At 54.0% G+C, this 11,697-nt stretch overlaps 1 protein-coding gene across 1 annotated transcript; it reads left to right on the top strand.

The window, feature by feature from the left end:
- Positions 1 to 1,981: 1,981 nt before the first annotated feature.
- On the top strand, positions 1,982 to 10,475 carry BESB_001450 (uncharacterized protein; the record flags this gene model as incomplete). The annotated part of the gene is made up of 12 exons (XM_029358900.1): positions 1,982 to 2,140; positions 3,331 to 3,646; positions 4,258 to 4,400; positions 4,997 to 5,146; positions 5,446 to 5,524; positions 6,034 to 6,184; positions 6,747 to 6,792; positions 7,513 to 7,589; positions 9,195 to 9,483; positions 9,532 to 9,630; positions 9,836 to 9,957; positions 10,334 to 10,475. The coding sequence occupies 12 exons, from the start codon at positions 1,982 to 1,984 to the stop codon at positions 10,473 to 10,475; spliced, it is 1,773 nt and encodes a 590-aa protein (XP_029221812.1).
- Positions 10,476 to 11,697: the final 1,222 nt, after the last annotated feature.

Below are 11,697 nucleotides of genomic sequence, written 5' to 3'. Positions count from 1 at the left end.
GGATGCTGCAGAGAGGAAATATCCGACAGACATCGTGGAGTTGTTAGGCTTTTGTCTGTGGACGATGCATTTTTCTTGTTGGAGATGGCAGCGTGAGAGGAATGAATTCGTGACAGAACCGCTTCGTGAGTCTGATTCTTTTTTTTTTGCTGCTGAAAAACTTCTCTATAAACACTGATCTGTTCCGGAGGCGCGTCTCGGCGTCGAGAAGCTTCATGTAGAAGATGCAGGGAACAACAAAACCTCTGCCTTCCATATATCGACTTGCGTTCCACTATAAGCCTATGGATGCCGTTTTTCCGCACACCCGAGTGCTGCCGTACACGTCTTCGTGAGCTTCGCCGTTGAAAGACAGCGGCGTAAGCATCGTGCATGAGGCAGTTCGCTCAGCCGCACAACACCTAGTCTCAGCACGCATCAGAATACCTCACTTTTCCCCACTCCCAGCTTTATTGAGGAAGAGGAGCTACTGGATCGTGTTTGCCGCGTATGGTATCACGTGCCCGTGATTCCTGCTTTTTGCGGCAGAGTTCAACAGTTCGCTCGTCTCGCTTTCTCTCCGCGTTGATACGAGGAACCTTGAGTGCAATCGTTTCAGCCACATAGGACACACTTTCTCGCTCTCTGCTGCGTGTCACGCCTCTCCTGACAAACTCAGCCGAACGGGAGAACCGTGGAAACTGGGGAATGCCAACAGTCGACTGACTACGGTAAGCCGAGCCGCGCTTCAAGGGAGCGAAAGATGCGAATGGCTCAGCTAGAAGCTTTGAGAACGGGACCTACGGCACAGAGCGATGGCCTGCGAAAGTTCGACTTTTTCATACAGCACAAGCGCTTGCGTTGGCTTCTCTCAAACAAGCGATCGGCGCGCTGCCTGCTGACGCTCGACTCGCAGCGGCGCTGGCGTCCGCGTTCGCCATGCGGATACACTTGTGTCGCGTTTTGCTAGGAGCGCTTTCCGCGCGAGGGAGGCAGCCGCCAGGGTGAGGCGCAGCACAGTGAGGTGAAAATGGCAACGTGAGAGGGACGACCTGAGTGCGAAAAACTCGCCGGCTAGGCAGGGAAGTCTGACTGGCGGCTGAATGCATGCCCCACAGCGCGGTGGCGGCGAAGGGCCTGGGCGACTGGGAGACTGGAGACGGCGTGTTTTACGGGAGACAAGAGAAACGCGTGGAGAAACGCCTTTTCAAAACGTGCGGCAAAGCGTCTGAGGCCGCTGCAGGTTCCAGACGAACCAAGAGAAATCAGGGATAAAAAACGGGTCGCCCTCGCGGGTTGCTAGAGCTCGTGGGCGACGGCAGGCCCCTCTGCGGAACAGCATTCGCAAGAGGAAGGCGCGTTTGCGCTCCTCTCTCACTCAAAAACGATTTCAAGCGACCTTCACACAGATCCTACTGGCCTGACCGCAAAGACTACGCCAGGACCAGCACCCTGCGAGGTGCGTACCTTTCGAGCGAGAAGATATGCCAAAGGCGCTCTTGAAACCTGACTCTGAACGACTCATTGAACGAGGTTCTGCGCATCTCTTCATTTCGCGGCCCCCGCCCCGTGGAGTCACGAAGGCTGTGGCATATTCGCAGTCATTCCGCGCGCGACCAGATTAAACAGGTCCCGTAAAGCAAAAGTAGGACTGTGTATTCTGAGGAAACTCATTTCCGAGCACTTGCGCTGGAGCCCCGCACTGCCACGGGGGCCTTATCCATTGGATGCGCTGAGTATGGTCTGTCTGTATTTGCGTCTCCGGAGAGTATTTAATCAGCTATCTCTCCGATAGAACGCACTGGAGCTTGTAGACGTGCACGCAGTCCAGCATGCTTTCCTGCCGTTAGAAGCATCACTTCTCGTTCTGGTCGCATTCAGACCCCAATTTCAATCGCAATGCCAGCGAGGCCTCGCTTTGCGGGCCTCCCAGAGATCAAACAGGAGGCGTCTTCATGGAGATACACCACCCGCTGGTGCCGTATTTGACAAGAATTCGAAAATGGAGGTCGCTGTGGAAGCGCCTGCCGCCTCTACGGCTCTCAACGTCCCTTTGCGAGGGTCAGACAGCGAAATGACAGACATCATTCTTCGCCGCGTCGTCGAGGTCTTTCCGCAGACGGCCGAAATGAAGCGACTCATGGAAAAGAGACTACAGCAGGTGCGCTTCAAACGCAGAAGGCACAGTCACCCTGATGCGATCTGCGGCAATGCCGGTCTTCCGAGACTGAAGTCCGGAAGAGAACTCGTCTCCTAGATGCGGCGCTTCTCCTTGGATAAATCGAAACACGAGCTGCAACTTAGAATACGCCTACTAATGCCTGGAAGACACAGTCCCCGTACTATTATTCTACCTTTCAAAAGTAGTTCGTACCTTTCTAAAAAACACGCAGTGTTCAAATCGAACCTCTAGCAGGATGCGTCTGCTCTTGGCAGAAGCGCATCCAGTTTTAACTCGAAAAATTGCCACTAACATCGAGACATCCAAAGATTCCTGCTTCGCCCTGGGATGAATCGATCCATCCCGCGAAGCTGAGACAGAGAGGAGACGGGGTCGTGTCACGATGATGTTTTCCCCGTAAAAACGCTCCGCGCTGAAACAGCCAAGCGTATCTGCCAAGTCAAGTGTATCTTCCAGCCCAAAAATCAGCGCCGCGTGCCGCATATGTCTACTTTCTCTTCGTAGAACACAAGTCGATACGGACACAACAGGAAACGGACTCAACACGCTGATGGACCACAGGGCGGCAAAATCTGAATAGCTGTGTTGCTCAGGGCGTGCTCATCCCCTGCCATCATACTCGCTCACATATGAATACAGAGGCATATATACATGTATGTATACACACGTATACGTATTGACGTACAGTGCACACGTACGGAAGCATGCACTTCCCCCGCTTCTTGTTTCCACCTGTGCTCCGTAAAGCATTCTATTACCTGCTATTAAATCCGAGCCGAAAGCGGTTCTGTGGCAATGCGTTCGAATACATAAATAGATATATTTATATTGTTCATACGCACAAACATGCCTGTGTATATACACCTACGCACCTGGCGGTTCATGTGAATTTTAATACAAGCGCAGCGAGGCGGGCGTCAAGGAGGCCCTTTCATCTCTCACGTGGCATTGCTCTAGCCTTGTCCAGCCTCCCTCTCCCTTGCTGTCTTTCCCCTTCCCCCCCCCCCCCCCCCCCTGCCTGACTCGCGCCGCAAGAGCGTGCGGGGCTTTCTGCGGAGGCGGACGCCGGCAGAGCGCGCCGCTTCGGTTCTTATGGGAGCCTCGATTCCTCTCTGCTGGCTAGCCTGTTTGGCTGCTGGATGCGCGCTTTCTCTCTCTCTCGCGCGCAGGAGCAGCGGCAGCGCGCGGAGGTTGAGGCGCGGCGCGAGCTGGAGTTGAAGGAAGAGGTAGAGAGACTGAAGCGCGAAGAAGACTTGAAGAAGCTGCGGCAACAGAAGAAGAAGCAGCGGGACATCGAGGAGCGAATGCGCATGGAGGAGGAAATGAAGAACCGAGAAGACGACAATCTCGCGCGCTTTCTGAGAATGTGCCTAGACAACGCGACGCCTGCAGAGATGTCGTTCAGCGGACTCGGCTTCACCCAGGTGCAGATTCGCGTCCTCGTGCGAGACGGCCTCGCTCTGAACCGCAGCATCGTCGCTCTTGGTGAGGAAAACTGAAAAGAAGAAGATTCAAGCCCAGGAAACGATGCGTATATACATATATATATATTTGTATGTAATCAAATATAAGCTGATATGTACGTAGATATATGAGCATATACGTTATGTATCTAATGTGTACATATATGTGTACACACGTAGATATGTACAGGGGTACGTATTCACACAAGCACGAACCAAAAGATAATTTACGCACACTCACGCATGCCTGGACTGTTGCTTCCTTCTCTGCCCGCTGTCTGCTGCGTCTCTTGAAGACGATCCCCGGCGCGCGAGTCGAAGCTCTGGCGTCTCCAATTTTCGTCTATACTCGCTCGTCGCTGTTCCTCTCTGCCTCAATGCAGAGAAGAGAGGTCGCGAGGGATTCTCACCGCTTTTATAAGCGTACCATAGTTTAAGAGGAATCCCATCCATGCCGCTGATTTAACAGCCCGCTCTCAGAGATTATCACTCTACGTACAATGCTGCTGATCATACTTGCGTCTGAGAAGATGAGACTAGCGGTTTACCAACTGCCGAGTTCCGCAGTTAGGGGTCTGCGGACCACGAAGCTCAGAGTTAGCACTTTTTCGCGGCTGGGATTTATCTGAACAGATCTCAGCAGAGCGGGCCTAACCGAGGAGGAAGGCCCGAGTATCGCCCAGATGCTCACTTCGAACAAGGCGCTGGTGAAACTCGATCTCGACGGGAACCACTTCGGCCTCGCCTCTGCAAAGGCCTTCAGGAAAGCCCTCGAGGTAGGAACAGAAAGTGTGCGCCTCCGAGGCGCTCGCACCCTGACGGATAATCGGCAGGCGCATCGAAAATCTGGAAACCTTTTTGGCCCGAGACCGATATACAGGAAACTGACTTGCAAGCGATCTAGCACCGCGCGTACTCCCCTATGCCCTTGACATGCATACGAACATCTACATGCATAGATATGCATATATGTGTTGCAGCACATATGTAAAAACGTGCATATATATACATAATTGCATATGCAGGTATACATGTAGGTCTTGTAGAGTGGGAGACCGGCAACGCGACGAGGGAGTTTGGGATCCGCCGTTCTACTTGGCTTTCTTACATCCTCGTTTACAGCAGTGGGTTAATAATGATATTTACGACTTTCGCGTTGTATCGAGCGATCTGGCACCTGCCGCATATAAAGCTGTCTTCGTGCAGACCCTCTATCAGCTCAAACGCCAGCCCCCCGGCCTCCTGGCGAGCGCAACACTCCCGCATAAACCTGCTTTTTCCGTCTAACAGAGTTGGAGGTCCCGTTGTTTACCATCTTCACGTGTGAAGTTCCTGAGTCATACTTTCTTCTCCTCCTTGACTTTCTTACCAGGTCAACGATACTCTGCGCTCCTTGAACGTGGAGAACTGCAGCTTCACGTGTCGAGGCGACGAGCAGAGCGGCATCGCGGAGCTGGCGCGTGGCCTGCGCGTCAACAAGGGCTTGCGCAACTTGAATCTGCGAAACAACCAGATTGACGACGTACGCTGACTGGAAACACATTCTCGAAGGCGAAGCAAAGCCGAGTTTCGTATGACAGACACTCTCCAGCGCGTGGCATGGAGCCTCAACCAGCTGACATAGACAGCCAGGAGACCGCTTTCAGAGACATAGCACGCAGCACTTTCTCTTTCGAGGGTTGAACTGAGCGCCACAGAGAGCGCTGAGGCTCACGTTGCATTCCTGCCGTCGATAGAAGCTCACACAGAGACCTCCACGAGCCTCTTTTACAAAGAGTCACTCCGACAGATTGGGTCTGTGGAAGTTCGCTGTGGCGTCAGGAAGGCGGCGACGCTCTGCTGGACGCCCTAGCGTACAACAAGACGCTCATTCAACTCGATCTGTCCTTCAATGACTTGAGTAAGGCCTCACAGCGTAGCGGTGGCTTCGATGTGCCTGGCTCGGCGAGTCACACTCGCAAAAGATGCGCACAAAAAATCGTGCATGCAGCACTCTCTCAGTCGATGTGCGTGTAGGCATAGGCATGAACGTTCTGTAACGCGCGGTGCGCCGTAGGCGGCTCCAAGTCGAAAGCTGGCATAAGCCCCGACATGCGTTGAATCATGGCTACAGGAGATGTAGCGGGCGTGAATCCCAAACCTGAGAGGCAGCCAGAGCCTTGTATCGTGCGCCATTCTCTGCTACACACGCTGCGGGCGAAGTTCACTCTACTAGGAATATGAGCCTCAGTTCGCGTCTAAGCGAAGTCAGTTATAACTCTGCAGGCGTGGCGAATGACTAGCGCACCGGCCTCTGTCTCAGGGCCAAAGCCCTCCAGTGCAGGATTACGCGCGTGATACTTCCAACGTTTTGCGTTCTGTGCCTCTGCATCTCTTTGTCTGGGGCGATCAATCCCTTTGGCTTTCCAGCGATCGACCAGCTGCGAGAGGTCCACGAGTTGATCAATCGCAATCACGCTCTCTTCACCGAAGTCAAGAAACACGAAAAACGCGAGAGGAGAGACATGCATCACGAGGAGGCGCTCATGCGCATCTACCTTTTGCATCTGGAAGCTCGCCGGTGAGAAAGAAAAAAGTTCTCAGGCGATCTAAGAGTGTGAAGGCGTCACGTCTCCCGCATGTGAATCCGCAGTGCCTATCGCTCACCGCTTTCTTCGCTCTCCGTCTCCGCCCCGTTTGACGTCTCTGTAGGGGCATACCCCTGTTTGTCGGCTGGCCATATCTATATTTCAACTCCATTTTTTTCATAACTATTTCCATAACGATCTAAACGTATGCCTGTAATTTCAAAGAGTTTTTGCTTGCATGCGAGCGCACAGAACCGCGGAAGAGGAAGAATCGACAACAGACAACCCTGCGAGTGTGAAAGACATTTTACGAGACAGCATGCACGTTGAGTCTCAAGCTCGATGCACGTCCCAGTCTTCCGCGGAAATCGTCGGTGACTCTCGCCCTCATACTATGTTCGTTTTTGCTTTCCTTCGCGCCTTTTGATTCGTCTTGTCACGCGTGAGCCAGCTTTCGTCGAGAATGTAATGCTTTCGGCTCATCATGCGGTCACCTTTCGGAAGACAGCGTATCTACTTAGCTCGCGAACATCTGTTCAACGAGTGCTTCTGTAGGATATCCATCGAGGGCGCGGAGCGCCGGCGAATCGCGCGAGAAAAGGTAAACAGCGTTTGTCCTTCTCCACGTGTCTCTTCTACCCCATCTATTTGAGAGATACGGAGGGTGGCGTGTGATAGCCCCCTGCCAACCGTGCCTCCAGCGTGTCTCTCTGTCTGTGGACATATCCGCTAGCTAGCTCCACGGACGCCTTCTGCACTCGCATCTAGCTGTCGTTCTCCCTACAAAGGGCTGCCGCAGGTCTACCCGCTTGCGTTTTTTGCGCCGCTCTGTGCCTCGTGCGACTGCCCTGCGTCTGAGTATCACGGTAATGGAGTGTAGTGGAAAGTGCTGCCTAGCGCATACTTGAGCACTACTCATTTTTTCAGCTTTTCTTTTCATGCTTTCTCGTTTGCTCTCAGGGGCGATTCGAGGCTTGGGTCCTCGCCGACGTCGCGGACGCCGAAGCTCGCAACGAGGCAGCTCAGATGCTGCAAAAGGTGAGAGATTCTGTCACGCGCCTAGCGTGCCTCTTTCATAAAGCGCAGAGCGTGCCAGATTCTCAACAACGCACGAACACGAAGGGAACTTAAGGCTTGAACCCTAAAACGCGCGGCTACCGGCGCGGCCATCACCCCTACGCTCCCTCTCTCTCGCGGTTTGCCACAGCCCTGTGCTTCCTAACACCCCCCTTCAGTTTTTCTGCGCCTTCGACTAAAACAATATGCCTGAAGGCGCGAGAAGAGGTCAGTGCCGGACTCCTCTTCTGTTGTCTGTCGCCAGGCGTACGAAGACCGCAAGGCGATGATGAGTCGCAAAAAGAACGGAAAGGGCAAAAAGAAGGGAAAGGGCAAAAAGAGGTAACTCAAGATGAAGCGCTGTTCAAGAGAGACACGCAAGATTTCGGATTTTCTCCCTGTGTTCAGCCCTGTGCTCAACCAGACTTTGTCGTGCGTCGATCGCCTACCCGACAGCCGTGTCTCTCCGAGTTCGTATGAACGAGGCCTTACGTTTTGCGCTTTACACACGCTAGCGAAGCACAGCTATTATGCCACAACTCAAATGCAGCTGCGAAGGATCTCTCTGCCCCGTGGAAACGCGTTAGCTGCAGGCGGAGTGTAAAACAGGCAAAAACGGACATAGGGCAGGCAAAGAGACAGGACTGAAGCCAAGAACTCGAAACACGGCCGCGGCAGAATACACACATCGTAGAAGGATGCGAACCAGGACAGGGAAAGCGCAGAGGCACGGTAGAGGTAGAACACACGAGGCGAGTTTCAAGGTAAAACTGCACGGAAAAGAGCTTTCACACACGGATGACAAGTTTTAATACGCGGGATTCGCACGAACGAGCTTTAAAAGAGACAGCACGCAAATGAGACAAGACACACAGAACGCGGAATGCCTCTGAACGGCTTGCCAGCAAAAGATGAAGATAAGCTGATGAGCGGCGGCGGGTCGTTAACAGTCGAAAAAAACACACGTGAACTGCACTGAACGAGGCAGAAAAGAAAGAACGATAACTCGAATTAAGAAAAAGGAGCAAAGAGAGAGTTTCTCAGCTAAAAATGCCAACTGACGTCGTTGTCGACTTTTCACCTTCTCGAACAGCTGTCGAGACACCGACTCTTTCGATGTCTCGATAGATCAGCAGCACACGATTCTCGCGGCAACAGTAAACTGGTAGTTCCCAAAGACTAGCTCCTTTCTGGAAGGACTGCGGAACCCGTTCTGTTCACCCGTTTATTCCGTGCTTTCCACGTGCTCCTTTAGATTATGGGCTGGATGCATTGCCGTTTTGCTTGTTTGGGCGCCGCGGCTGGCGGAGCTAGAGACCAACGTAGTCTCTTTGGTAATTTATTTTGAGTTACAAAACTTTTTCTCCGGTACTTGGGTGCCCTCGAGGACCAAGAGACTTGTCATTTTTCGTCATCGTGTCATTTCTCTTGCCTGCGCATCTTCCTGACCTCCGACCGACTCTCCCTTCGGAGAACTCATTTGTTCCCCTCGTCTTTTATCTTTTTTCCGCTTTTCCTCGTGTGAAACCCGCTTTCTCTCCACTTCTTCCCTCGAACATATCGCCGAACAAGGGCTGGCATTGCCGCCTCCGCTCCTGGTCTGCGTGGGGGTGGGAAGCGTAGAAGCGTCAACGCACTGAGGTATCGCGCAGTAGATCTTCCCGATTTCGGTTTTCTTCATATCTTTCTTATTCCTCGGCTTAGTGCTTTTCCCTTGCCCTTATTTGGCCGAGACGGATACACCGGAGACAGCAAAATGCAGGCTCGCGAGGCAGCGAGGAAGATTGGAGGCTCTCGCCTCCTTGCATCGCCGCGTGTAGACTTCCACAGAAACGGCTATGTCACGGTTTTTTCCTGGCGTACGTCTGCCTCTTCTGCGCCTCGGTCCTTTGCTCAGCACTCCTCGCCTTTCTCACCTTGTTCGGCACTCTTACACGCTTCGCCCAGGGCTCTGCCTTCTTCGCGGGCTTTCGATACTTCTTGTACATCAGCGTCTGGTTTTCTTCTTTCCTCTTTTTCTTTCACTCTGCCTTCGCCGTGTCTGCCCTTCCCGTCCCCTCCCGGGTACGTCGCGGAGCAAAGGCGAAGGCTGGTCTGCGCGTCTGGCTCGCTATCAGGAGTGAGAAAACAGGTCGTTGCTGCCTCGCCCTTTGGCGCAGACGGCGGCTGGCGGAAGCTGAGCAGCGGCGGTGCACGTACACCGGAACGCGGCGGGGAAGACGCGGAGACGAGCAAGGTAGGTAGCGAGACGACCCAGTCGCAAGATTCCCTTTCTGCCTCTCAGGATGCTGAATATCAGAGGGCCGCAAACGCTCTCCTTAAAACGCTTTTTCTGCAAGTTGAGGCGGAGGAATGGGACGGCATCGAGGACATTGACTACCGGGTAAGATAGAGTCTTTACATACTGCGGTCGCGCGTTGACATTGACGTTTGTCTGTTAATCTTTGCTCAGTCTCTGTCGCGTTCCCCTGCGCCTTTGCTGGCGAATCTGCAGGAGGGAGTCCTGCAAATCACCTGCCGGGGGGGCGGACAATAATCTTGAACAAGCACTACGCGACAAAACAAATCTGGTATGCGTCTCCTCTCAGGTAGGTCTGTTTTTTTCTCCGTTCATCTCATGGGATTCTCCGCTCAGCCCGCGGCTGTCGGCTGCGCAGACTCTCTCGTCATCTGGGCTCCGCCAGACACAGGCTTCTCGTGTCGAGGTTTTGTGAGTTGAGGACTCCTGGATCGGCCTCGCCTGCTGACGGAGGCGGACCGTTGCCTCGCTTCCACTTTCCTCTACATTCCGTCGGGCGGCTGCTACTCCCTGCGTCGCTTTTCTACAGGCGCCGCTTGCCTGTCGTCGGTGGTACCTGACGCCCTCTCATGGCTACCTCTCAATCTGTCTATACACCAGGCACTCGCGTCTCGTTCTCTTCTTATTCCTGCGGTTTGCGTCTATCCTCGATCTTCTCTGATTTCCGCCTCTCGTGGATGTTTCGGCGAGTCAAACTCGTCTCGTCGTAGACTGAGGCCGTTCGCCTCTTGTGCGTCACTGAGGCGACATTTCTGCTTCGCCGTCTCTGCCTTTTTCCTGTCTGCAGCGGCGGCGATTACTTCGAGTACTCAGTTCACTCGTCTTCGGGCAGTCCAGAGACGTGGCGCTCCGCTCGGTCTGGCCGCACGCTCGCCGACGTGCTGTCTTCGGAGTTGGCGCAGCTGGCAACGCAAGCAGGCGTCCATTAAACACGGGAGAAAGCGCGAATAGACGCACGCACACATGAGCGAGAAAGGCCCAGGGCGCTGGCTCGGCGCGCGATCGTCCTCTTGCCTTTTTGTTGTCTGTTTTGTTCTTTCGAAAACATGGAGGAGCTGATCCAAGGTGCCAAGGCGAAACGGGTTGACGCCTGTCTTCTAGCTTCTCCGTGCCCCCGTGCGCTGGTTCCTCGTCCTCTAGTCTGTGCTCTCATGCTTCCATTCAGAGTTTAGAGTTCGCCTTTGTCTTTTGCACGGTGACTGTGCCCCGAGTCTTCGCTGCTATCTGTTTCGGTTGCATCTCCTGAGGGCAGAGCTGCGCTTTTTCTGTCTTTCTCTCGGCTGTGCCGCTGCCCGAGGCTGGCATACCAGGCAGCTGAGAACAGCAGTTTCGTCGCGGAATCTAGACTGCTCGCCACGGGTCGAGGTTGCACTGGTGTCGTCTCACTGCGTCCTCTGCGCCTTGCGGGAGGACAGTCTCCTAAATGTCTTTCTTGAACGCTGTGTGCGTGTGGGAGATTGGGCGACGTCTCCTCGTCTTGCGGCACGGTGACTCGCTCGCAGAGTCTCTCTTTAAGAACGGGGAATGCCAGCGAGGGCGGCGCTAGCCCGTCCTGGATGTTCAGAGGTGGGGACAGCGGGAGAGAGTCGCAGAAAGCTCATGCACGATGCCTTCTTTGCACTGCTGAACCTAACAGCGCGCACCCGGCTCACGCGGGCTCGCCGTCAAGCCAGAGTTTGCTCTGAATCGAGTTTTGTACGTGTGACAACGCCACCTCAGCGCGGTCTTCGGCTGTCTATATAAGTATTCGACTGGAAACCGCGGTAGCAACGCCTAGCTACTGAGGCGGCGGGCGATACTCTCTGGCTTAGAGGCGGTGCCATACAAAGCGTTTCTTAACGAGCCGAAGCGTGATTGCCAGAGTAAGAGACGCTTGATGTCGACTCGGCTTCGGCCGTTGGAACCTCGTCGCTCCTTGGCGCCGACGCCGCTTTCAAGATCATGCGAATGCTGCCGAAACGAACTGCTGCAGATCTGCATGCGGTCGCTCACGACTCTGCCTACGAGCGAGAGCCAAAATACCTCGCATGCGAATTCCACGACGAGAAGCTTACGTAGAGAGAACTCGCTGAAGGCTGGCTACCATGAGTTATGCTCGTCATGGTTCGCGTCCATAGAAGAGAAAAAGGCTAGCACAGATGATAAGACGCT

The sequence above is a fragment of the Besnoitia besnoiti genome, chromosome I, assembly GCF_002563875.1.
Source record: "Besnoitia besnoiti strain Bb-Ger1 chromosome I, whole genome shotgun sequence".
Classification (NCBI taxonomy): domain Eukaryota; phylum Apicomplexa; class Conoidasida; order Eucoccidiorida; family Sarcocystidae; genus Besnoitia; species Besnoitia besnoiti.
This window is presented reverse-complemented; position numbering and strand designations above follow the sequence as displayed.